The sequence below is a fragment of the Centruroides sculpturatus genome, unplaced genomic scaffold (assembly GCF_000671375.1).
Source record: "Centruroides sculpturatus isolate CEXI.00-Female unplaced genomic scaffold, Cexi_2.0 scaffold326, whole genome shotgun sequence".
Taxonomy (NCBI): domain Eukaryota; kingdom Metazoa; phylum Arthropoda; class Arachnida; order Scorpiones; family Buthidae; genus Centruroides; species Centruroides sculpturatus.
The window spans coordinates 408,133-434,911 of NW_019384563.1; the positions used below are offsets into that span (position 1 = coordinate 408,133).

The 26,779-nt window shown below is 29.3% G+C and overlaps 1 protein-coding gene across 1 annotated transcript in view; it reads left to right on the top strand.

Moving 5' to 3' along the window:
• LOC111624000 (sodium/potassium-transporting ATPase subunit alpha-like) overlaps positions 1 to 26,122 on the top strand; it is a 45,232-nt gene extending 19,110 nt beyond the window's left edge. Inside the window, exons 4-9 of the mRNA XM_023366769.1 lie at positions 1,550 to 1,725; positions 4,050 to 4,186; positions 10,545 to 10,762; positions 10,971 to 11,072; positions 13,493 to 13,647; positions 25,972 to 26,122. Of these exons, the coding sequence (XP_023222537.1) occupies positions 1,550 to 1,725; positions 4,050 to 4,186; positions 10,545 to 10,762; positions 10,971 to 11,072; positions 13,493 to 13,647; positions 25,972 to 25,995 (812 nt within the window). The 3' untranslated portion in view covers positions 25,996 to 26,122. The remainder of the gene's footprint in view (positions 1 to 1,549; positions 1,726 to 4,049; positions 4,187 to 10,544; positions 10,763 to 10,970; positions 11,073 to 13,492; positions 13,648 to 25,971) is intronic.
• Positions 26,123 to 26,779: the final 657 nt, after the last annotated feature.

Here is a 26,779-nt window from a genome sequence, read left to right on the forward strand (position 1 = left end):
ATTCTTTAAATTGTGTACAGTAGAGGAATATAGAATTTTAAAAATATGTTAAATTGGTCACTGATAAACCCTTACATAAGACAACTTTTGTAGTTATATAAACCAAATACTATAATGTAATATAATAGAAGGTTTAGAATTATAAAACAATCTAAAATTCTTAATGTTTGTTCTTATTTTTTGCCTGAGCAATGCTGGGCTTACCTATAGTTTATAATAAAATATTACCATTGAGTACATGTAAAGTTTTTTCTATTCTTTTTGACTTTGTAGTATGTGCAAATGGAGTGTTCTCTATTAAACTGGATTTTCAACAAATGATTATATATGTTTTTGATATTTTAGTCTGCCTAGGTTTATAAATTGCATTTATATAAAGTTTTAATTACATTTATTTAAAATTTACAAAAACAAGATCAAAAACTACACAAACAAAACATGATAGTTCCAGTGATGTGTGATAGCAGTCTGGGGACATGGCTGACAGCACATCTTTATAGTCAGTCCTGGTACTAAGTGTGTCTCCTCTTTTTACCTTTTCTTCTGCTTTTTTGCTTTAGTAGCCCATTCTCTCTTATCTTTTTCCCATTTCCTTTACCTCCTCTTCTATGCCCTGCTGGCTTGTAAGGAAACCCATGCTCACACCTTTCTATATTCTTGACTCAGGTGAGAGGTAATTTTGCAGATGGTCACAGGACCAAGAAGAGCCATCATTAATTACTGTCAGGACAGTAATAAACTGCTAAAAATTTTAAATTCTGACAGTTATGTATTGCTTAAGTTAAAGAATATATTTAAATAATTATGAAAATATGTAAAAATACATTATAAAATAATAATGTTGTATAATATAGATATTAAAAAATTGGAAAGAGTAGTTTGTTCAAAAAAATTATAAGGAAAAAATTCAGTATATCATATTTTGATTCTTTTTGATTTTTCTTATTTTTGAAAACTGATGATAATACATTTAAATCCTATAATTTAAAATTCTAAAATGTTTGAAAATATAAGCAGGAAATTAATATAATAGTAGAGCATCGTTTATCCGAATCAATTGGGGACTGGGATTGTTCGGGGAAAAAAATCGATATTTCGGATAACCGATTGTGTACGAAAAAATATATTAACGTATCCCATGTTGAAATTTTTCTCTGTTGCATCTCTCTTTGTGTTGAATTTTCGTTGATGTTAAGCCTTAATCATAGCTATTGTATTGTTAAAAATTATTTCTTTATTTTGTACAAACAAAATAAATATATTGAAAATATTAAAACAAAAAAATTATATTTTGGAAGTTAATTTAGTATCAAAAATGTTCTATTCAGCACGGCACAGTCCAACTGGAATGCTTTCAGTTAACCGACGTTTCGGTTGATTGGCTTTCAGATAAATGACTCTCTACTGTAATTTCAAATCTCAAAACATTCTTTAATATAACAATTGTTAGATATCTTTTATACTCAATTTCAGTAATTTATATTAATAATGATTAAATGTATCTCATAATATGAATTTCAATTAATATTTTATTTATTTGTATTTATAGGTTTTTGTGATTATAAGTTGCCCTCAGACAAATATCCACCTGGTTATCCATTTGACCCAGATGAACAGAATTTTCCTCTAAGTAATCTTAGATTTCTTGGTTTGGTATCTATGATTGATCCACCTCGAGCTGCAGTACCAGATGCAGTAGCAAAATGCCGTAGTGCTGGTATTAAGGTATATTATGGAATAATCAATTTTTTTACAATATTAATTAAATATTAAATCATAATAGTATATAAAGTCTTTAGATGTAATACACTATTATAATCATTATGTTTAATTATGCTCATTATCATACTGATAGAAAACTATAATGATATGCTCTTCTAAATGTCTGGAAAAAATCCAACTGTATATTTATATGCCATATTAACTGCTGGACTCTTGGAATACAATCTTTAACTTAATTATGGCTTAAGAAATTGACAGTTAATGTTTGACTGTAATAATATACTGGACTTTGTTATTGTTTACATTTATATATGTATGTCATAATGTCTCACATGATGACCGAATTTCAAATTTGCACTGATAAGCTTTCTGTTTTTTTTCTAAAGTTATTAATTTAAATTTTAATAGAAAATTATTAGTTATTGAACATATAATTATAGATATGTCTACACCAGAAAATTTCTGTAAACATACTTTATGAAAGCAACCTCAAAAACATATTTACAAAAATTTTACTTGTTTTAAAAATATTCATAAATGTATTCTTCATAACTTAATTTTTTTTCTTTTTTAATTTTTATTTTCACATTTGTTTTAATGTGTTCTAATGTATCCTAATGTTTTTTTCCATACATGTTTTTAGCTCATTTATTTATTTGTTATTTATTTTATTGTCACAGGTTTTATTGTTATGCAGGGTGGAAATCTTATGTCTCAATCAGACTTTTCCTATTGTAACTAAAGTAAATTAATTAACACCCTGTTAATTTTAAAATGCTTTTTGTGTGCAATTAAATTATCAGGATTTCCTTATCCTTTTAGCTCATATTTTTTTTTTATATTGTTATGGGTTTTATTATTACATGGGGTGAAAATCTTTAGTCTCAATCAGACTTTTCCTATTGTAACTAAAATAAATAAATATAGATAAATAGAAATATTAAATTTTATTATTTGTCTATAAGGAAGTTGTACAGTTATCATTGATTCAAGAAATTTACTGTTAAAATGTAAAGAAAATAAAATATGTGAAATTTATATGCTTTTAAAAACTTAATAAATTTTAATTATTATTGTTCAAACAATTTAATTTTATGTAAGTAAATTAATTTAACATATTCACTCTAAGAAAAGCTCTGTTCAGTTTTATGTAAAAAGTGAAATAAGTTATCCTTATTATTTCACATTAAATACAAAGTAAATTTCAAAACTATATTTTAGAAACAAAGATTTAGAACATGAAATAAAAAGTTCTATAATATATGTTTCTGACCATATATTTTAGTAATAGAAAACTTTCAAAAATTTATTCATTGAAAAGATTGTGTGTGTATGAAAAATTACAAAAATAACTTTTTTATTTAAATTGGTGATTTAATTATTCATAGAAAATAATTTATGATTATTAATGTTTTATATTAGATTTTAATGTTTTTCATAGATAAGAAAAGTAAAATTTATATATAATTTTATATTGTAAAGTACAAAATCTAGAGAGATTTTTCTGAAACAGTATTATACAGTGGATGATTGGTTAACGAACATAATCCATTCCAAGACTGTTTGCTATTTGAATTGTTCGTTAACCAATTATTGATTTAACATAGATTTTTATGGGAATTTGATTAATTTGTTGTGGTGCCCCCAAAAAATAAATAAATAAATCCATAATTTTTTAATATATTTATTTACATGTAATAACAAACTAAAAGCAATCTCTCCATTTTTTCACATCTTTGTTTCTTAGATGTGATTTTCATCACTTTATCTGTTTGAGCATTTTTGATTATATCTTTCTTAGCTAAGATTGTGCCTACTGTAGACCTGGTGAAGTCATACTGCCTAGCAACATCAGACTTATTCTACCCACTCTACCTTTGCTGTTATCTTTTGCTAAGTTTCTATAGTGAATACAGTTCTTGACAATCCACTCTTTTTAGGTCCCATAATATTATCAGTTTTTTTATAAATAAAAAGTTCAGAAAAACACAAAATTTCGGAGAACAGAAATCAACCAGTGCAAAAAAGATTATGTATACAGTTGTGAAAGTCTCGTTTCATAAACTATTCATAGATGCCAGTAAAATATAGTTTTACAAATCTTAATTGCATCATCACTTCTTATGTTTGTTCTGTCAGGTGTTCATTATCTGAATATGTGTTGTGTTCATTGTCCAAACATAAAAATCTCTTGCAAAAGTTTTCATTGTCTGAACTGTTCATTAATTAACCAATCACCCACTGTATATTAATGTATTAAAGAAAAAATGTTACATAAACATTAAATTTTTTAACATGGAATCTAAATTATAATCTGACATATCTAGGTTATTATGGTTACTGGAGATCATCCAATTACTGCCAAAGCAATTGCTAAAGCAGTTGGAATTATTTCTGAAGGAAATGAAACTGTAGAAGACATTGCTCAAAGATTAAATATTCCAATAGACGATGTTAATCCAAGGTAGGAAATATATAAATAAATTAAGTATGTTTTTTAAGAATTATGCATTTATACTGTTGGTAAAAATTCAACCTGTTATCTAGTATCTTTCATTTCCACAGTCTCTATAAAAATTCTCTTTTTTTCTGTTTATTTTTCAATAGAATTCTTTAATTCATCTTCAACCTTTGAAATCTTTGTTCTTACATTTTCAAAAATTATATGATTTAGCTAACATTAATGCATTTTCAACATTAAATACCACTGATGATTCATTTGTATCTTTCATCTTAGCTATTATTCTCCAGTAATGACATACCACCATAGTAAAGTACTGTGGGGGTACAAAATATCGTGTGAATGAATCAACACGATAAAATATAAGTGCTCAACCAGGGGATAAATTTATAACAAGTGTGCTTAGTGGAACAAACGCTTGTTAAGGGGGAATCCACTGGACTCAATAGGGACTAGACAAGACAACCATTGAATTCTATAACAATATTTCTTTAATATACTTGGGAGGATACAGTACTCCCAAGATAAAGATGAGACACAAGAATACAGAGTCCGACAATCTAGTATATCGCGAATCGATAACAAAAAATCTCCCGACAATAAATTGCTCAAGCTGACGTAACAAGAATACATGGAAACATACCGACATAAATGGGGCTTCGATGATCTTTTCTTCTCTTCCACTCCGGGTAGGAAAAAGTTCTAAAGTTCTAAAAATCTCTACGGACTTGCTTGCACAGGCTCTATATCTTCATTCCCGCACTTCACTCCCTGTCCTTACTCATCTCCTGTTTTCTCCACTCTCCACTTCCCTTCACCCCTCTCCCTGAGACACACCCCGTCCATAAAACACTCACCCCTCGGTCACACACCCCTGAATTACATAACTCCTCTCCACCGAGTTAGACCCACCACGTGGTGAAGGGGGCAAGAACAGACGTAAGGCACAGTACAATAGCACTTAGTTGGATTACATTTTTATATTATGATGTTGCTGTATTGTGCACTCAAGTCAGGATGGACAAGAGGTGGACTTTTGTATGTGGGTGTGACAGACACAGACAGATTTCACAGTTAAAAAAGTCATCTTGATTAATTAATACTAAAAAGGCTTACAGAAACTATTGCTCTTGGTGTTCTCTACAAGCAACAAGCTAGTCTGTTGAGTTTTCTATTTTTTCTTGGAAGTGAGTCCTGAGAGAAGAAGATCTGTTCAAAAGATAAGGATCCTTCTGTTGTTTTGGCAGCCTCAGGGCAATGTTGTCAATGGTTTGGAGAGGAGGTAATGTCAATCCAGAAAGAGAGAACTGAGGGTGAAGTTGAAGATGCAGTCATGCACTGAGAGAAATTGGAGAGAAAAACTCTTTCTCGTCTTTGAAATTCAATGTTTTTATTATTTTCTGTTCTTGATCACCCATTCAAATTGGACACTTCATCATTTTAATTTTTTAAGTGGTAGTTCACTTGTTTCTAAGTGTAATGAGATCTCAACTTAGATCATGGGATGAGTCAAAATAGACATTTAATTTGATCTCAACTGGAGATAGTTGATCTTGGAACTTACATTGTCTAGTTTTCCTTCATCATGTTTCTGAGAAAAGGGGTTTTTTCATTATTATTATTTTTCGTTTTATAGAAAAAAATATATTTTAAATATTAACAAATTTAGTATGGTTTTGGGACTTTTCTGGAGTCTCACAATATTACTTTATCTTTAGTGTGCTGCTGTGCATAAAGCATCTTTACCATCATATATCATTTTTGGAGCATAAGCACTTCATATATTATTTGCATCATTAAAAAAAATGGAAGTGTATTGAATGCATTTATATTGGTAAAAAAAATAAAATTTATTACTTTAAATGATTTCTTGAAAACAAATGAAACAAAAGTTAGACATTTTCCAATAAAATTTATGCTATTTTTCTTTCACATTAATTATTTATTTTTAATGTAATATAATTCCTTTTTGGAACACTTTTTTAAGAGTAATTGAGGGAAAAAATTAAAGAAAAGGTAAATGTAAAAAATGAATGAATATTTATAACTTCATTATTAGTGCATAAGGCATCGTTTGCTCTATTTGCAACAAATACTGATTGCTGATACTATTGATTCATCGTAGAATTGTGGCAATATGATAGTAGTCAGTAATGGTAAATTGTCGTAATCAAGTTTTATTTAACTTCTTTCTGTTTCAAAAAATTGCTGAATGGTTATTTTTTTACTTAAATAGATAGTATTGATTAATAATTATTCTGTTTAAAATTAAGATAATGTCACTGAATTATTCTAATAGGTGGTAATTATTAGTTTTAATTTTGATTCTCTTTGTACTAAATATTTTGTCTATTAAATATTTTTTATTTCTGTAATATTTTATTTACCATATTTTTGTGCTGATTACCAATGTTTGAAAGGGATTTGCAGATTATGCAATAGGTCAAACTATTTGTATGTTACAATTGAATATTACAAATATGAACTTATCAAATACAATGAGGTGAGTTACGTTATGGAGAAATTTAATTTTCATTCTAGCAATTTTCAAATACAGTATACATTGTATATTAATGATGATTCTAATAATATTTATTTCCAGGTCTTTAGTAAAATAAAGATTTATCATTTTATAAAATATTTTAAGGTTTTTAGCAATTGTGGAAAACCTGAAAAATGTGGAATTTTCATAGATTTGGAAAACAAAGAATTTTATAGCATTTTGCTCCATGTTATTTTACATTTTCTCATTCAAAATAATTGGTTAATTGATGCAGTGAGTGTGCAAAATTTTATTTGTGTAATGCATAGGAATTTTCTTAGGCATCTAATTTCATTAAAGGTTTCATTTAAAAATGAGTTTTATTGGAAACTGAGTGCTCAATAAGCAGTGGACATTTTGAACACTCAGTGAACATATGTTAAAAAAATAAGTTTTGGCTTACAGAAGTTATATACTATGTATTTTTGATGAGATGTGCTGTTATGGATGAACATGCACATTAATATGTATATTTACATGATATTTTATAGAAATTAACATCTTCTATCCATCAATTTGTTCAATTAATACATTTCTGGTTACAGTCAGGTACATGTACAGTACTTTCTGTTGATTGTCCAACAGATGATATTCTGTTATCTTTGTCCTACAGATGGTTAACTGTTTCACTGTTGACTCTTTACATTAAGGTTTGATCCACACTACCAAGCTGTTTACAGTCATGCTAAATATTTATCAAGTGTGTTCAAAGTATCAGACTGAGACTAGTATCACTCATAGTGTAAGTACATACATTGAACACAATTGATAAATATTTGACCAGACCATGAAATATATGTGGATTAGGCCTAAAGTTACTCAAAGCATATTTCTAAATATGTTGATATTTTATTGATATACTATGGGTTATGCACTATGTCTAATTTGACTCCATGATAACATCATCTTGCTGTTTTAATTAAAGCTTCTTCAAAAACTTCAGACACTAAGGCGTTAAACACAATTAATATATTTTATTCTTGCGAGCGCTTTCGACGTAAATATGCACGTCGTCCTCAGGCAAATCAAACGAATAGAGAATTCGAATCATACATTTGAATTTGAACATTAACGATATTAGCCGTTTTTTAATTATAAATAAGAATTAAATTTTAGAATTAAAACATTTAAAAATATTTAAAATTGGCACGCATGCGTTTTAAATTTCGATAAGAATGGCTATTAATTATTTTATAAACGCGCAAAACACTGGCGCGCATGCACCTTAACATGTATTACATAATATCCAATTAGGATGGCGATTAAGTATAAATAAATTTTACATTTTAAATTAAAACTAAAAATTAAAGACAAAACCTTTGTAAATACGTATAAAATTAAAAGTTAAAAACAAATACTTTTGTAAATACGTATAAAATTTTTTGGCACGCATGCGCCTTAACATAGACTGAGAAATTGAGCAGAATAGATCCGTAAGTGCTAGTTTGCATTAATATTTAAATGTTAAAGACTAAAACATGGGACATAACGAGGCCGACACGTATGCGCTTTGAGTCATGTAGAAGATGGGGGAAAGGAATGCAAAATTATTATTGATTTTTTAACTGCCTGTATATATTAATCCAGATATCCGGCAATTCAAGGGTGGGGGAGTTGCACGGGGAGAGCAGTTTTGTGAGGATGGCCTCCCAAATATATATTAAGCTCCCTTCATCACAGCGTTTGAGTATTTCCACCCGATTCCAAAGCGCTATGTGATGTTGTTGTATCACCAATTTGGAAAGTTCCGTGTCGCAATTGCCAAGTGCCACCGAACGTTGGTGTTCAGATATACGGGTAGCAAGCATTCTGGTGGTCGCTCCTATATAATTGGTGCATATTCCTGATATTGGATTCTGCAAGGGAACGGAGTATACACCAGATTTTTCCAGGGTGGAAATAGTATCCCTATCATTACATAAGATTCGTCGCAGACATGGTCGTGGAGCAATAGGTAAACGAAAGCCATTCCGCCTGAAGATCCGGCAGATCCGGGACGTGAAGTGTCCACAGTATGGGAGTGAGGGACGGAGCGTTGTCCAATCTCTTGGTCTGCGCAATGTGGTGGCAGGGAAGAGAGACTGTATGACCTTATTTTTAACATGGATGTATTTGGAGGCAGTATATCCCGCTGCGTACACCGCTGTGCGGACAGTTTCTAGTTCGGCATTGATAAGATGTTGCGTCGATGGTAGTACGAAAGCCCGTCTGATCAAGGGGGCTATGGCCGCATTAACATATTGTTGCGGTTGACAGGCTGTGGCCGGTATTATGGGTGGGATATTGCCAAATTTGTGATAGACGGAAAACTTCAAGCCTTCCTGGGATTTTTGTATGTGTAAGTCCAAGAAAGTGATTTTTCTTCCAACTTCCTTCTCCCACGTGAAGTGTATAGTGGCATACACTTTTGTTAAGTGGTGTTCGAATACTCGGAAGGAGTCTTCTGTATCCTGCCACGCCAAAAGAATGTCGTCTACGTATCTTAAATATATTAAGGGGTAAGCTATGGAGCGAGGGAATTTAAAAACACTGTGTTCTACTCGCCGCATGATGAGTTCTGCCAGTACAGCTGACAGTGGCGAGCCCATTGACACCCCTCGCTTTTGCAGGTAAATCTTTCCATTAAAGCAGAAGTAATTGTGCTCCGTAATAAAGAGTAATGCTTCACGGACCTCCAAAACTTGCTGTGCGGTAAAGCCCTCTTTGATAAGTAAGGTATTGGCTAGCATCACCGCTTCGAAGTGCGGTACCGACGGGTACAACGCAACCACATCCATTTTATAAAATTTGTAAGTATCCGGATTCAAGCCAGCCAGCGTAGCGCATAATCTCTCTTTAGCTGTGACAGACGAGGACACTACTTGGGAGGAGGAAGGAAGTAGCCCACCTAGCAATCTAGCAAGAGCTTTTTCAAGGAAGTATGTAGGGTGGGATCGCTTATTGACTAAAGGCCTTAATGGCCAGCTCTCCTTGTGTGTTTTTGCTTCAAAGAAAAGTCTGGGACACGCGACGTTGGATGGGGGGTCCAAGCGTCCCGAAAGAACCGAAGTGACCCCTGGGAGAGTAATTATTTTCCTTGTTTTTCTTAATACGGCTGTTGTTGGGTCTTCCGGTAAGATGACAGCTTGTGACTGGTTGAGAAAATCTGTGGCCCTGCGTAGAAAGTCTTCCTCCCTGCATAGAACGAACTTCTTGTCCTTGTCTGATATCAGAAGTCTCATGTTGGAAGTTGATAAGTACCGTCTCACAGAGTGGTCTTTGGGACTTTGTATTGTCCGAGCTGGATTTTGTCTTACAGATGCTAGTGTCGAGATGATTGACAGCTCCATTTGTGGATACTTTGTTGTCGCTTGGCAACAAAGTATCCACAAATGCAGCAGTAATTCATGGCTCTGAATTAAGAGAATAAAATATATTAATTGTGTTTAACGCCTTAGTGTCTGAAGTTTTTGAAGAAGCTTTAATTAAAATAAAAGTTGGCGTGACATCCAACCTCAATACGTTTTTATCATCTTGCTGATTGGCAAGAGGTAGTAATTTACTTTTGTTGTCAACTGTATAAGGAATTTTATATTATTGCTATGTTATGAACTTAATTTTGCCATAAGTATAAAAAAAGCTTTAAATCTACCAATATCAGGGCACTGAAAATTTTTGATAATAACATGAAAGTTTACAATGATAAACTGCTATGAGCCATGCTGTTCGAAAAATTTGATTTTTGTATTTAATTGAATGACTATTAATAATAGAGCTATTGACATCAATATACATATTAAATAAGATTATTTAAAATAATCAGTTATCAATGCATTTCAGAGATGCTAAAGCAGCAGTAATTCATGGCTCTGAATTAAGAGAAATGACAATGGAACAATTAGAAGATGTGCTGAGTAATCACACGGAAATTGTATTTGCACGAACTTCTCCTCAACAGAAATTGATAATAGTAGAAGGATGTCAAAGATTAGGTGCTATTGTAGCTGTTACTGGAGATGGTGTTAATGATTCTCCTGCCTTAAAAAAAGCTGATATAGGTAAAAATACATCTTAATTAAAATATATAAATATTGATAACATCATCAAAAACAGGTTTCAAAGTGAATTATTCTTAATTCACTGTGAGACTGTTAGATCCTATTACTGTTATTTTCACATTTATTTATTCTTGATCTATTACAGATTTTATTATTGACTGCTTAATTTTAGAAATATGTATTTAATATATCTTTAAAAAATTTTCAGGAGTAGCCATGGGAATTGCAGGAAGTGATGTTAGTAAACAAGCAGCAGATATGATTTTATTAGATGATAATTTTGCATCAATTGTCACTGGAGTAGAAGAAGGTAAGATTTTTAAAGATAATTCAAAACTTTAGAAAAAACTTATTCTGTTCTTTCGTATAAACTAATTATAAAATAAGAAATATGATATGTTATAAAATAAAAACAACACGTATAAGATATATACAGCAGATGACAAACATATCTTATACACGTTATGCGATGGTAACAGGTTTAGGGAAGTCAGGATTTTACTCTAGTGCTGAAATTAGAGTAAACTTTGTAATAAAAACAACACTTCAATTCTTTTAGAAATACTTTTATAAAATGCTTTATTAGAAAATGCTCTGTTTATCTTAACCTACATGAAACAAGAAAGAGGTATGATAGTTAAAGGTAAAGAGGTAGCATTAGCAGCATCACAAAAAATCAGAAAATTTTTTAGATGTTAAAAGATTCCTTGATTATGAACCTGTTAAGGACTGACAAGAATAAGTTAGATAAGCTTTCAAAATCAGACATATATGCAATAAGTTTATCTAAGCTTAATGAAGACTACTTTTTGTAAGGTGTCATAGCTGATGTATGGTCTGCCTTTATGAGAGGCAGAGACACTTGCGTTTCCTGAGACTTGGTCAGGATGATGTGAGAATGGTTTGTATGTATGTAGGTAACAGTGCTGAACACAGAGACTCAGACAGATACTGATGTGACAAAATTAATTGTGTTTAATAAGACAAAACATGCTTGAAGAGGAGGTACTATGCCATCTAGTCAAAAGATGCTACACAAAGTGAAAGATGGTTCACACAAACAGGAGAAAGTTTATCTCCATTGGTTGCTGATGGTTTTGGAGGTTTGAGGGGTAGAAAAGTTCACATTGGGAAGTTGAGTCTCTAGTCATTTTTCATACTCGTCTGCATAGAGAAGTCTGCTTTGGGAAGTCGAGTCCTTCATACCTTTTCCGTACTCGTTTAGCATTTCAGATATTATCTTTTGTCTCTGATACTTCTTAGGTGGTCTGGGTCTAAAGGAATGACTATTTGGCTTCAAACCTCTCCATGTCCTTGGGACTTTGGACTTTTATACCATCTTTGCACAAAATCCCACTTTTTGGTTTGTCCGAAACAGTGGTCTCCTGTAACTCTATTGGTCAAGATCTGTTGCCTGGGATGCTATTCGGATTGTGAGGTTGTCGAACACCCCCACCCAGACAACTCCCCCCAGGGTTTGGTCAAGTTCTTTCCCAAGCAACTGTCCCATAAATTTCTTTCAATGTGTTTTTCTCTTGTCTTGTAGAAGATGTAGCTGGGTTCATATGGTCCCAGCCACCACCCCTCTTAAGGCGCACTCACATTTTCCACTTTAAACTCTGTGTAAGGTGACCACCAAAATTTCCCTGGCTGTCAATCTCCAGTCAGGGAAAAATCCTCAAAGTCTGTGATCGGGGATGTGTCAATTAGATTTTGGAATGCAACAATTAAATCATATCACACCCCATTTCTTCATGGCCCAGTTCTGTTTGTGAAAGTATGTCACCGGTTTATTGACTTTGGTTCAACAGCTGGTCTCCTATCAAAGGGTGAGGTCCAGGCCTCACATTTTACATAGGTTCAACATCAAGATCAATTGCTGTTAGGATTAAAGAATATAATCGCTAAAGGTCATTATAGAGTGTAGTTACTTCACTAATGATGTGAGTTTGGTAAAAGGAAGTCAAAATTTGCTGGGACAAACCAGCCAATTTATATGACTTCTAGAGCAAATACATATATATTTGCTCTGGAATATAAATAGTTTAATAGATAACAGAGTTGTTTAGGTTTTACTATGTTTAGGTTTTACTATGCTTTAATATCTATTAGTTGTAGAATCACAGTTAATTTAAGGAAATAGTCTGAGGGTTTAGTAGCATTTAACATTCTGTAGGCTATAAAATCAGCTAATTTAGATTGATGTAATGACTTTTCAAATAATATGATAAATTTGAGTATAACTGTCAAATTCCTATAATGATTTAAAATATTTAAAATTTTCTCCTTTTGGCTCTTTTATGATACTTTTTTTTAAATATTTAAAATTGTTTATTTGAAAGTTCTGTGTTATGTATCATTTGTAAAAGATAGCATTCTTTGTTTTTGAAATGTAAAAAACTGAAGATGGCTGAACAGAAGCTAAAAGCATTTTTATAAATAAAGGATTGAAAATGTTTAAAAGAATAATAACTATGTGAATTTTTGAAGAAATTTTAATATATATTTAGAGTTTGAGAATGAAATCATTTTGATCAATCAATTATTGATAAAAAAATTTTATAGTTGTATAATTGAAAGTTTTTTATTTGCATTATAATCTGCATTCAAAATTCTTAATTTTATAATATAAATGTTTGTAATTATAATATAATATAAATGTAAATATAATTAAATTTAAAAGTTGTTTGTATAAATTTTACATTAAAATTTACAATTTTACACTTTTAGGAAGGCTTATATTTGACAATTTGAAGAAATCTATAGCTTATACACTTACAAGCAATATTCCAGAGATCACTCCATTTTTACTTTTTATTTTAGCTGATGTCCCTTTACCTTTAGGTACTGTTACAATTTTATGCATTGATTTGGGAACTGATTTGGTAAGTAATTAGCTATAATTATAACATATCGTTTTATGATTATAATATTGAATAATAATTAGTGTTTTTAAAATTTATTTTCATATTTAAATAATATTTTATAAACTAGAATTCATTTTTTATTGGTCTTTCTTCTCATTTTTGCTAAAACAACATAAAAAAATAATAATAATAAATATTAAACTGATTATTTTTCATTAGTAATCTTCAATAAGTCATTATTTCTGTATAATCTACAAATTTTTAAGTTTAATAAAATTTATACATTAATAAAATTTAATATTTGAATTACATCATGACTTCATTAAAGTTTCATTGTTTATTGATCAATACAAGCAACCTCTCTTAACATCTCATTTTACATTTTCTCAATAAAAAAATCAAATTAAAAAATAATAATCTTAATAAAAAAATTTAAATGTGTCTCATTTTACATTTTTCCAATAAAACAACTTTTAATTTTTAATACTTTATAGAATGTTTTTCTCTCTCAATACATTTTTAGTCAATTTTATATAAGAAAAATTTATATTTATGTCCCAAAAATTTAATACAACATCTTTAACAAAACATTATGAAGAAAACTCTCCAGTTATATTCCAAATCCAAAATGATTAGAACATTATAATCATATGTAGACATTTAGAAAAGTGTTCTGTGTGTTAAGAAATAGAATATGCATTTTGAATATACAGTGGGTGATCAGTAAACAAACAATCCGTTCCAAGACTTTGTTTGTTAACTATCGATTTACCTTAAGAGTTTATGGGAATTTGATTAATTTGTTCTGGAGACCCCAAAAAATAAAAAATTATATACTTTCTTACTACATTCATTTATATGTAATAATAAAAATACATACATATATATATGTATATATATACACACAGTCTTCCATTTTTATTAGTCATGATTTTTCTGTTTGTGGGGTTAAAGAATCTGTCTAATGTCAATTGCTTTTCTCTCTTCTTCAAGATTTTTCAGAAGTAATTAATAGCAATGTAATTGTAGAGATCCTAAACCTATTAACCTCACCCTGGTTTGGATGCCATTTTAAGACCATTGTTCTGACATCATTCCACATCTTCAAAAAAATGTTTAATAGCAGGTATTGACATTAATTCTCTTTTTCAGAAAAAACATCTCTCACTAAGTTTCTTGGTGTTATTCATTCAAGAGTTCTTGGCGTTCTTTTGTCTTCAGATCAGTTTCAGATTCCATTATGAACTCTTCAATGTTCTTTATTTCTCAGATGTGATTTTTGTTACTCCTTAAGCTACTTGAGTCTTCTTGATAGTACAGTATCTTTCTTAGATAAGATTGAACTGTGGCCTACTGTAGACCTGTTCAAGCTATACTGCCCAGCAACAATAGACATCAGACATCTACCCACTCTCTACCTATGCTATTGTACTTTCATCTTTTGAAAATTAAAACCGATGCAAAACTTAACGAGTGCCTGCCTGACAATCTCACGAATACTGTAAAAAGTTTTTCTGTCAGAAAAATAAAAGGCTGAAATTACAAAGGAGAGTTTCAAAGTTTGGAGGAATGCTATCCGATCAGTATATACCGGGTTGAGCGTCGATGTCGACGTCTCCTGCGCTCAAAAAGTTTTGAATTGTTGTCTGAAGACAATGGAAGACCAATCATTATTCATTATTTTATGTTGTTTCTTATTGTGTTTGTTCTCTGAGGTGTTCGTTGTCTGAACATAAAAATCTTTCGCAAAAGTGTTCGTTATCTGATTTGTTCATTAACCAAACTGTTTGTTAACTGATCACCCACTGTACTTGTAGTTGGCACATAGTACAGCATTTAGCATCATATCATATCATAATACATCCTATTGCAGAATGTCTAAATATGTTTTTGTGTCATCACTAACAGTAACAAATCATTCTTCAATTACATAAGTGTTGAAGACTCTGTTAAGAACGTGTCATTGTATATTTGTATATTTTTTCTTCATTTTTAAAAACAAATCTTATTATTGTTGTGTATTATTTGCCATACTATATTGTAAACAATGTTTGCAGTATGGCATGCAAATTGTGCATGTTACTGTATACTAAGCAACTATTTGTTAACTACTGTATACTGTTTGACAATTAGAAAGCAATGCATTATATACTAATTTCATAGTTTTTAACATATATAAAGGTGTTGTATCATATTTTTGAGAATTACTCAGTCATTTTGATATGACATGTAATGTATTAAATCAGGTAGCCAAAAGTGTTTGTGTGATTTTTTATAATATTAAAAATATAAAAAAATTGCCAAAACGTTTTGGTTATCTGATAATTTTTTTGTTTAAAGTGATAGGAGATAGACTCCTACTTAAAAGTTTTCTGGCAGGAACTGATTTAAATGGGGGTTGCCTGTATATTAGATCTAAATTCAGAAAAACAGAATATTTTGCTTTACTAGATGTTTTAAAACAATAAAAAAAAAAATAACATATTCAAATATTTCTATCTGTCTTTGGTGTAAAGAACATAAAACAATTTTTAAAAGGATGAATACAAAAATACTTGGAAAGAACAATTTTTAAAAACCTAAAAGCTCAGATATATGCTTTTCAAGATTCCAAAGATTTTCAAATATCATTGTGAGAAGCCATCGGCATAGAGTTGGTTAATTCTAACCCTATGTCACTTACATGGCACAAAATCGTAAGATTTGTTCACTTTGTCAACAGATGACTTCCTAATACTTTAAGGAAACAGGGGTCATCAATGATTCCCTGTAAGTTGCTTTTTCCTGACACCAGATAGTCAAATTCGTGGACTATCATGCATTCGCATGGAATTTTGAGTGACAGGGTCGCGAGTAAGTGGAGTGGACAAAGGCGTGGATTTTAGTCATTAATGAGATCATATTTAAACATAACAAAAATTATTTAATGAAACAAAATTAAAATAAACCAAGATTACAATATACGAAAGCTTCCTAACTAGTGAGAGAGAGAGATTACATGGTTTCTAATATTATACTATCTTAACAGATTTGTAGATATCTTGTATTTAATGATGTTGTTCCGTTGGAAGCGTCGAGAAAAGTTTGTATTATGTTCGGCGACTTTATCTTCTGGGTAGGATACTCAGAAGATAAAGTCGCCTCTATATTACATCTTTATCTTAAGAAATTAAATGGCTCATGGGAAATACTGCTTCATCTTTGGAGAAAATGGTGACGGACTCTTCTATGATTATGGGCGTTAGCCTTTGGAGACTCGTTTGAATAGGATCTTAGCTCTATGAAGACCTTTTATGAACTCCTCGATCATAGGGAATGAACTGCTATTTTCAAAAGATCTCCTCCAATTAGTATGTAGGATTTTTAACACATCAACAGGATGAGTGGGGATGTTCAGAAGGGTTGAACTTTAGTATGGTGACTAAAGTTTTTGAGATAAGGTGTAAAGAGAAAGGATATTCAACTTCCGTTGGTGAGGAAGTGTGTTACAGCGGTTTCCTTTTTAGTTTAAACAAAATTTTTCTTCCAAAATTTTAAAAAATATTAATTTAAAAATATTAAATTTTGTAAAATGGATCAAACAAAAATGTGGGCATTTGAATTCTCACATCATCATAAAAAATGACATAAAAAATAACTAATAAATGTAAAATAAATATTTCATATGTATAGCTTAATGATTTTATTTAATCTATAAATTTAAGAATTGATATAACTTTTATTGTTAGATATATAATGTTTATTTTTGATATAGTTTGTAATTTATTGTAACAATTAATTGTGCAGTCTTTAATATCATAGCTAAAATTTGAAACTGAAGTATATTTATATACCATAATAATAAAATAAATTTTTAACACAATCATAACACTAGTATTACAATAGGAGAGGATATAGTAGTGAAAATGTAAGCTATAGAGAGAAATGGAGAAATAGTACATGAACTATTCCATGAGCTTTGTAAGAATACTTGTAGTATGTCAACTTTATATTGACTTCATTATTAACATAAAATAATAGGGTATTTTTTCATAAGTTATTCATAAAATGCTAATGATTAAACATATACGAAAATTTTGAAATGCTTATTTTTCATTATATTTATGGATATTTTAATTAAATGAAATTTTTTACTCAAATGAATAATATTTTCTTATTGTAATAAATTTCATTGTTTTAACATTAGCTGATGCTATTACAAATGGAAATTAATGAAATCATTTGATTTTCAAACATTTCATTTTATTGATTGAATATATGAATCAGTGTCTAATGTTACATATAAAACACAAAATATACATTTGCATTTATCATATAGACTATTTATGTTTGATAGTGAAAAATACATATAAGACTGGCCATAAACTACTTGTAAATTTTTTGTGTAAAAAATTATCCGATAAACCAAAATCAGAAAACATTCCTGATTGGAATTGTGTGTTTTACACATAATCATAATTGAATAAATTATTAAAAGTAACTAACTGATAAAGTGTTTTTAACCCTTTTTCTTGAACCATGTTGATAAATTATGTTGTAGTAAGATTGTATCAAATGTAATTTTAAAATGTTTGTAATTGTAAATGTTAAGGGAGTTTTTTAAAAAATTATTGTTCAGATGCCATTGTGTTGATTGACTAAGATAGTCTAATGCATTTTGTAAATTGCATGTAGAGAAGTAAAATACTTCAGCAAAACAATTGCTGTATAGTTCTTGTTTTTGTAAGAAAATTCACCTTAATGATAAACTATTATATTCTGTTCATATTAATTTTATATCAGTTACATATTTCCTAATATGTTAATCAATTATGATTGCCTAGAGAAACATAGTTAAACATTTACATGAAGCATTTTATTTATTTAATAGATAGTTACATAATTTCCATATGGAAATAATTATGGAAAGACAAATTAAATTAAATATTCTATTATTAATAAATATTGAATAAATATAAATTAAGATACTCACATATAGAAATATAAAATAACTCACAAATTTACAGAATATTTCTAATATTAAATTGTATTCTAAAATATTCAATGTTTTTATATATTTGAATAATTATTTAATTTTTATAAATATTATATTTAAACTAATGAAGTAACCAATACACAATACACCTTTAACAGTGGATAAGATTAGAAATGCTAATGTTTTTGACATGGTTAATGGACCACTTCAGGTGTCATGCCTGAAGATGGCCTGTTATATATATAGGTTAATGATTATAATTATGAAGATGGCCCATTAACAGGGTCAAAAATATTAACATTTTTCTAATCTTACCTATCATTAAAGGTAGATTTGTTACTTTATTAAGTTAACTACATTGACTAGTTTAACTTTATTTAAACTATAAAAAATATATTTACAGTACCATTTTGTAATGGTTTTTATTATAATAGTTCAGTGATATTTAATTGATGCTGTTTTCATATGTAATATTGATTATCTTTTAACTACTATAGTTGTTCTCTCTGATTATTGAAAAAATTTTTGATTGCAATAAATTAAACGTATGAAAACTTATCTTAGTCACATAAATATAACATTTTAAAAAAAGAAGAAAGCAAATTATAATAATTTTATAATTTAACTTTGATCTCTTATGTAATAATTTGAAAAATTTATAATTTCAGTTTGTTAGATTTTGAATATTAAAACATTTCAAAATTTTGATATTACTCAAATATAAAAATGGAACTACATTAAATAAAATTTAATTAAAGTTTTTAACATATAATCATTTTTAAATAGATATTTAGAAATTAAAATTTCAGTTTTTCAGTTAAAATATATTTATTGCTTTTCTAAATACAGTAGAATCTGCTTACTGTAATTATTTATACTCATCATAATATTCAATAATTAGCTGATAATATTAAGTAGATTACAGTTAATAGACTTCTGGTTTTATTTTACAAGTACTCTGACATTAAAAGGATATGTTAAAAAAGAATTAAGAAATGTAAAACTTAATGATTAGTTATTAATTAATAGTAATTCATCCAGTATTGTTTTATGGCTGTTTTTTGTAATACTAGGATCCCCACCCACAGCAAAAATCTGGAAAGCAGTGAATTAACTGAGAATTTTGAGTACCAGAAAAAAGCTGAAAAATAGCTTGAAATTTCGTTATCAACTGAAACTTTTTGTATTTTATAACAAAAATTGTTTAAATTGAATTGGTAAATACAAATATTTATTTTCAGTTAGAATACTTATATGTGTAAAAATAGCTTGAGATGTTATGTTACAACTAATTCCAAAAGTTTCACCAACATTTGTCAACATTACTTTTAAAAGTGCCAACATTAGTGCCAAATAAAGTACCAACAAGTAGCCAACATTACCATTAGTGACCATTAAAAGATATTTGTTAATATCTAAAATGTTTGAGGTTTAGGGTTTCAGTTTTTCATTTACTATTTTGCTGGTTAATTATTTTATTTAAGCACAGTTACTTTTCATTGGGTATTTTGCATCTGCTTGTTTCAATGATGTAATATACAGTTAAGCATCAGTTTACAAACTTAATTTGTTTCTAAATGTTATTCAGAAACTGATTTGTTCTCAAATAAAAAAAATGTTTCCATAAACAATGTAAAATGGATTAATCTGTTTCTGACTCCCAAAACAAAGTTTTTTTTTTTTTTTACATTTTTAGCAGCATTTCATGCATAAAAATGCCTACAATGCAATATTGTATATAATACAATATTATCTGTATCCATTTTATATATATACTAGCAGACCCCACCACGCGTTGTTGTGGCTCAAAATGTATCTATTATAAATGTATAACACTTCCCCGTGGGGGGGATTTTTCAAAAAATCCCTTCTTAGTGTACATTCTCTTGATGTACCCTATTAAAACACAATCAAAAATGCAAAAAACCGCATCTAAAATAGTATAAATAGAAGCAGAGTTCTTCATGGTAAGCCTTAATCCTGTCCATCTCCCACAGTGGGGGGGAATTTCGACATGTATATTATATAAAAACACGTGTGTATTCGAATGCAACATTGTGTCAAAATTTCAAAGGAATCCATAGGAACAAATGAACATTACATTTTTATTTATATAGATAGATAGAAGATGATCTGCTTTAGTTCATCCTCACAGAAAAGCTAACTTAGGTCATCGTACTTGTGGAGTTAGCGCAATCTGTTGGACATAAAAGCCTTAATCCTAGATATCTTTTAATTTATATGAATGTTTAATGGAATAATATACAGCCTATGTCCGCCTTCAAGTTCCATTCTAAATATTGGTGAAGAATTTTTGAAATTGGATGAGTAGTTTCGGAGATTACCTCCTACATCCAAACTTACAAACTTTACCTCTTTATAATATTAGTATAGATATATATATATATTAATTAAAAGCAAAATCTTTTGTCACCACCAACTGAAACTGAAACTAACACTTTACAAAAAGTGGCATAAGTAGAGACTTGACTGTGCCTGGATGAAATATAACCAAATCAATCAAGACAAGACAAGTACTTTATCCACACTTTTCAAAATATATTTTAATTGCTTGATGCACAAGGAGAGTACTTTGAAAGTGACAGTAGCCACTAGTGTACAGTTTTACATGGATATTTTTTAAAGATGCATTCTGGGAATTAAATTGTCACACCTTGTAAATAGCTTCTTTAATATTTTCATAATAAATTTTTAAAATACATATTATTATACCTCATATAATCTGAGAATTTGATGGCTGGATGATCAAAGTGGTTAAAGCATCAGCTTTTGGGGATGTGGGAGCAAATTTGGATAATTGAAAACCCCAGGAATTTTTTTTATTGGTCTATAGCAGTTTGTCAACCCTAACACTTGCCACCCAGTTGCTCTTATTGTTAGTCTGATTGAATCCACAATGGGTATGATTAAAAAGCCTTTCTTGTACTTTTTAAATTGCAGATGTTTAAACTCTTTTAGACTCAACAGTTGCAGTGATTTTAAATAACTACTTTTCCATAGAGTATTGACTGTTCTTTTGTTTAAGTTAATAAATAATAGTAATACATGCAAAACATTTTTATCAAACATTTAAGCCTTCTCTGTAAATCATTTCGTGAGCACAAGTATTTACTAGAAACAGAGACTAATGGCAAAGATGTTTGGTCACTTTTATCAATTTAGGAACACCTATGGCTCTTAATCGATGGCCCAATATTGGTAATAAAACAATGATGTAAACATCAGCATGATGGTAACTTACTTATATCATCCCTTTATTGAATGCCAATGACAAATAGATGTTGTTTAAATCAATAAGATGCCAATTAATCTGGATCTGATTAATTGCCAAAGTTGGCCCAATGTTAGTGGGTTAGTATAATTTTTTGTGATGAAGATATAGAGCAGAGATGGGCAACTTTTTTCTATATAAGGGCCGCATTTCAAAACTTTTTAACTGACGCGGGCCGCATACAAGAGAAAAGAGGAAAAAAATGTTGGTAAATCACAATTATTTATTCATATATAATTATAAATTCTTATACTTAATTTAGCTTCTGGAACTGATGTAAACATAATATATCAGAAATATTTGGTTAAATATTAGTCACTGCTAGCTTTAAATTAGTTTTAATGTGTCTGTTAGCTGGTTTTTCATTTTAATTTTTACTAAATTCATTGTGGAAAAACTATTCACATACATAACTTGTAGAAAATAACATTTGAATTTTTGTTGCATACTTCCTTAAGCTGGAAAATTGATATATCTATTCATATTTTACAAGGGCCGCAAAAAATATTACTGTCAGCAATGGGTTGCCCATTTCTGATATAGAGGATCAAGAAACAAAAGTCCAGCAACATGTTGCTTAACTTTCCAACATTTGGTGGCACCATCTGATATGATATTACCGTATATTTCTGCAGATAAGACGACCTTCAGATAGGATGAGGTATAAATTTTTGTCGAAGTTTTATAGTTTTAACATATATCTGTCCTATAAGACTATCAATGGCCTATAAATTTAGTTTAGATCAGCGAACATCATCTGGATAATAATACTGTATAGCATATATGGAATTATGCTCTATTTGTAATTTCTCAAATAAACAAATTTTATTTTCTATCTGACAGTACTGCCTTGTGATTATTGCCAACATTTGCACAGATTTGGGCATTCAGGTAATGACTTTGACTATTCACAAAAATGTTGTATGGGCTATTTAAATACATTGGTGAGTGATTTGTTTTATTTTATAATGGTTTTAATTTATATAAATTTCAATCTAAATTTTTTTGTATCTATCCTATAAGACGACCCTGGATTTTGGGGACCTTTTTTATGATTCAACTATCGTCTTATCTCTGCAGATAAATGGTAGTTAAAAATATAAAAAGTTGTTTTTTATTATAAAATGGCAAAAAGCTTAATTTTGAGAGTAGGGGTGGGTTTTATAAAAAATTGTAAATGCTAATAAGTAAAATTGTCATTAAGTTCAACCCTACTGGAGATACACAATACTCCTTTATCTCTCCATCCTCTTGACCTTTATTCAACAAAATTTAATAGTATCAATCCTCTAATAAACAAACATCCCTGTAAGATTTTAGAAATTTTTGACAAAAAGCATGAGAGTTATTAAGCTTCAAAGAGGGTGAAAAAATTGTGCCCCCCACATACACACACTAACATCATACATACAGAAAAAACCCTTGAATCTTTTTTCATTTCTCAACATTTCAAGGTCCTCTGAGTCCAAAAATATAAAAATCTTGGGGTCATTTTTTGGCCAATTGCTATACTTTTCCTTTGTTATATAGAACAGCCAGAAAATTAAAAACAGGTCATAGGGAAGCTGTGGTTGGTCTGGCAGTGGCTTCTTCCAGGAACATGGAGAGGGGTCTGAGACAGTAGTCCCCAGAAAAAATTAATGAAATTTAGAGCTATTTGGTGAAATTTTTTAAAGGAAAGAGTACTGGATAAAATGAATGAATGAATGATTGCAGAATTATTTATTTATATATAGTATGGTAACATTTTAAATCAAATTATGATGATTTGACATTTTCAGTCAAATGTGAATGGATAATTCACCATTCACTCACCGATTTTGGGATAAACCAGTAACTAGTTTTGCTCATGCATGTGTGATGCAGTGATGCTACACTTAAGACTAGCCCAGTTTTAGGTAATGGGAATGCTTTTAAAATACACTACCAAGGGACAAGTTACTCAGTAGAGCTGTTAAATTAGAATCTTCCCAGAATTTTTAAAACATATCCACAGACTATAACTACATTAATAGGAGTATGAATATGAAATAATAATAATAATAAGGGTATTAGATTAATAATCAGTACACACTACAGTATTTTCAGGATGAAGATATATATTCAAGGTTCCATTATGGTTTTTCATATCTTCAATACCACTATGCCAGTACCCAATGCAGTTTTGCTGAGTTGTGAGAGACTTTCTAATGGCTACACTTTGATATAAATTTTCAACAAATAAAAAAAAAAGGAAACTTAGACTAATCAGTTTTCTGTTTGGTTTTAGTAGAACTTCAGAAAACATTTTTGTTTTCTTACTGTCTGTATATATGCTGTATTTTATGCATGTGTGTTATTCTCCCAGGTCTAATTCAGTTTTAAAACAACAGAAAGATTGCTGTTTTTCTGATGTATTTTGATTATCCGAATCAATTGGGGACTGGGATTGTTCGGAAAATTGATTTTTTGGATAACCGATTATGTATGAAAAAATATATTAACCTATCCCATGTTGAAATTCTTTCAAATCCTAGCTCATCCTTAAGTACCCTCTCATGGTCGTGCCAGTGCTGCCAGCTAAAACACAGACACCAACAAAAATAATAATGGAGTAGCTCAAGACATAGCCAAAGATTGCTGCACTACAGCACTAGTGGAAATTTAAATTTGTCAATTGGAAAGCTTTTGGTTAATTGACGTTTTGGTAGATCGACATTTGGATAATTGATGCTCTACTGCAGTGCAGTAGAGCATCAATTATCCAAATGTTAACTGCAGTGCAGTTAACCTGTGGGTCGCGACCCCCAGGGGTGGTTGCAAAGCGTTACACCGGGGGCACTGTAAAAGAAAAAGACAAGTGTTTGTAGATCCTACACTACAATAAAAAAAACTACAATTTTAGTGAGAAGGCTGTGCTTGTTTATTTTACAGTTCAATTTGTTTTTCGATCGATATTTAGGTCTTAACAGAAAGAAAATTAAATACATAGTTTTTAAAATCACTAATATAGTTTTAATATGGCCCTGGGGGGTCGCCAGAATTTTTTAACTTGAAAAGGGGTCGTGTATTCAAGAAGGTTGAAAAACACTGCTCTACTGTATTTTAGAAAGAACATATTACTGAAAATGTTGAATATTTCATTGTTAATTATGACAAAGAGAAATTAAAGACAAAGACAAATAGAGCTTGTGTATATTAATTATTGAATTATTGAGCAAGTTAACAATCCACAATGATATTTAGATGCTATCTACATTTAAACATGAGAAAATACTAATAGGTTTCACTTAGTACCAGGCCTAGATAGCATTGGAACAGAAGAGCAATAAAATTTTTAAAGTTTGACCCCACAAGGACTTCACTCTATGGTGGATTCAGCTGAGTCACATAAATGCTTCCTAAAAATTCTTCAGTTTAAATGACCAGTAATTAAAGAATTTTCTTTACTGGGAGTGCCTGGTCAGTTTATGAAAAATATAACTTGATTAAAAAGATCAACATTGTGAAGGAAATTAGCCTGTTGATAGATAAAATAAAGTATAAATTATGTAATTTTATGAGAGTAATATATTCAATGCAAGTTTACTTCAAAATAAATAGAAATTAGCATAATTGAAGATGAGCCCAAAATATAAATTAAACACTGTTTCTTTATTTTAAAGGAATTATATAATTTAAACTTTTAAACTATATGTTTAACTGTATAAGCCAGTAGAAAGAATAGTTTGTTATCATTTTCATTTATCATAATGAATTTATTTGAAGCAGTGTAATAAATAGCTTTAATTTTAGATTTGTTACTTAAGTTTCTTGATAGTCTTTAATTAATTAAAAAGAGCATGTATATTTATAATATATATTTGAAAATGCTTTTAAGTAATAAACCAAAAAACATTTGATTGGCCAAAAACAAAAATAAATAAATAAAAATTTAATATGAAACAAACTGAAATTATATAATATAAATTAAATAAGAAATAAGTAAAATTTTATCGAAGAATAAGTAAAAAGAAACAATAGAAAATGTAATTAATGAAAATATTTATTTAAATTTAAATAATGTTTCGCATTAATTGTTTTGTAACTGTTGCAGTATCCGCTCTTCGTCACTGCTTGAAATGTGTTGAAAGTGTGAGATGGTATTGATGTTGTTCGTTTGGTGTTGATTAATGTGCCTGTTACTGTTGTGCAACCTCCACATTATTTGCATGTTGTGAGTTCCAAATATATTGAGTTAAAATCATACAAAATAATAATTTTAAAATTTTTATGTTAAATTTTAAAATTAAAATTTTATCTAACATTTATTAATGAAAAAATAATCTGTATATTCGAATATATATGTGTGTATTTTTTCAAGTATCTTTTATTATAAATAATAATTGATTTATATGTATATGTATATGTATATATTAACATATTTCACAAAGTATACAAACATTCTTAAAAATTCAAAATATATATAGTATAAAAAGTAAATTTTTCTTATGAAATAAATAAAAATTTTATTAAATAAATGAATGAAAATAGAGTGCATAATAAACTTTTCAAAATTTTTATTTTAAAAATATTTCTAATGTCTCAAGTAAATGGAATGTTTGCATATATTTTTCCTTTACATATTTTATTTTAATTCAATTATATGATATGTATAGTAAATAAAACAATATAAATATATTATTTTTTACTATTAATTTACATTAATTATTTAAAATTTTTAAAATTCAAAATATAAAAATTTGTAATTTATATGACATATTTTTTATACGTAAACAATTTATTGACTATTAGTTTATTAATATTTACTTTTTATTTAAAGTATTTTTTAAGCCTTGAAATTGCATGCATGTACAGTAATAAGTATTTGCTTTTCTGTTATATATATATATATATATATATAC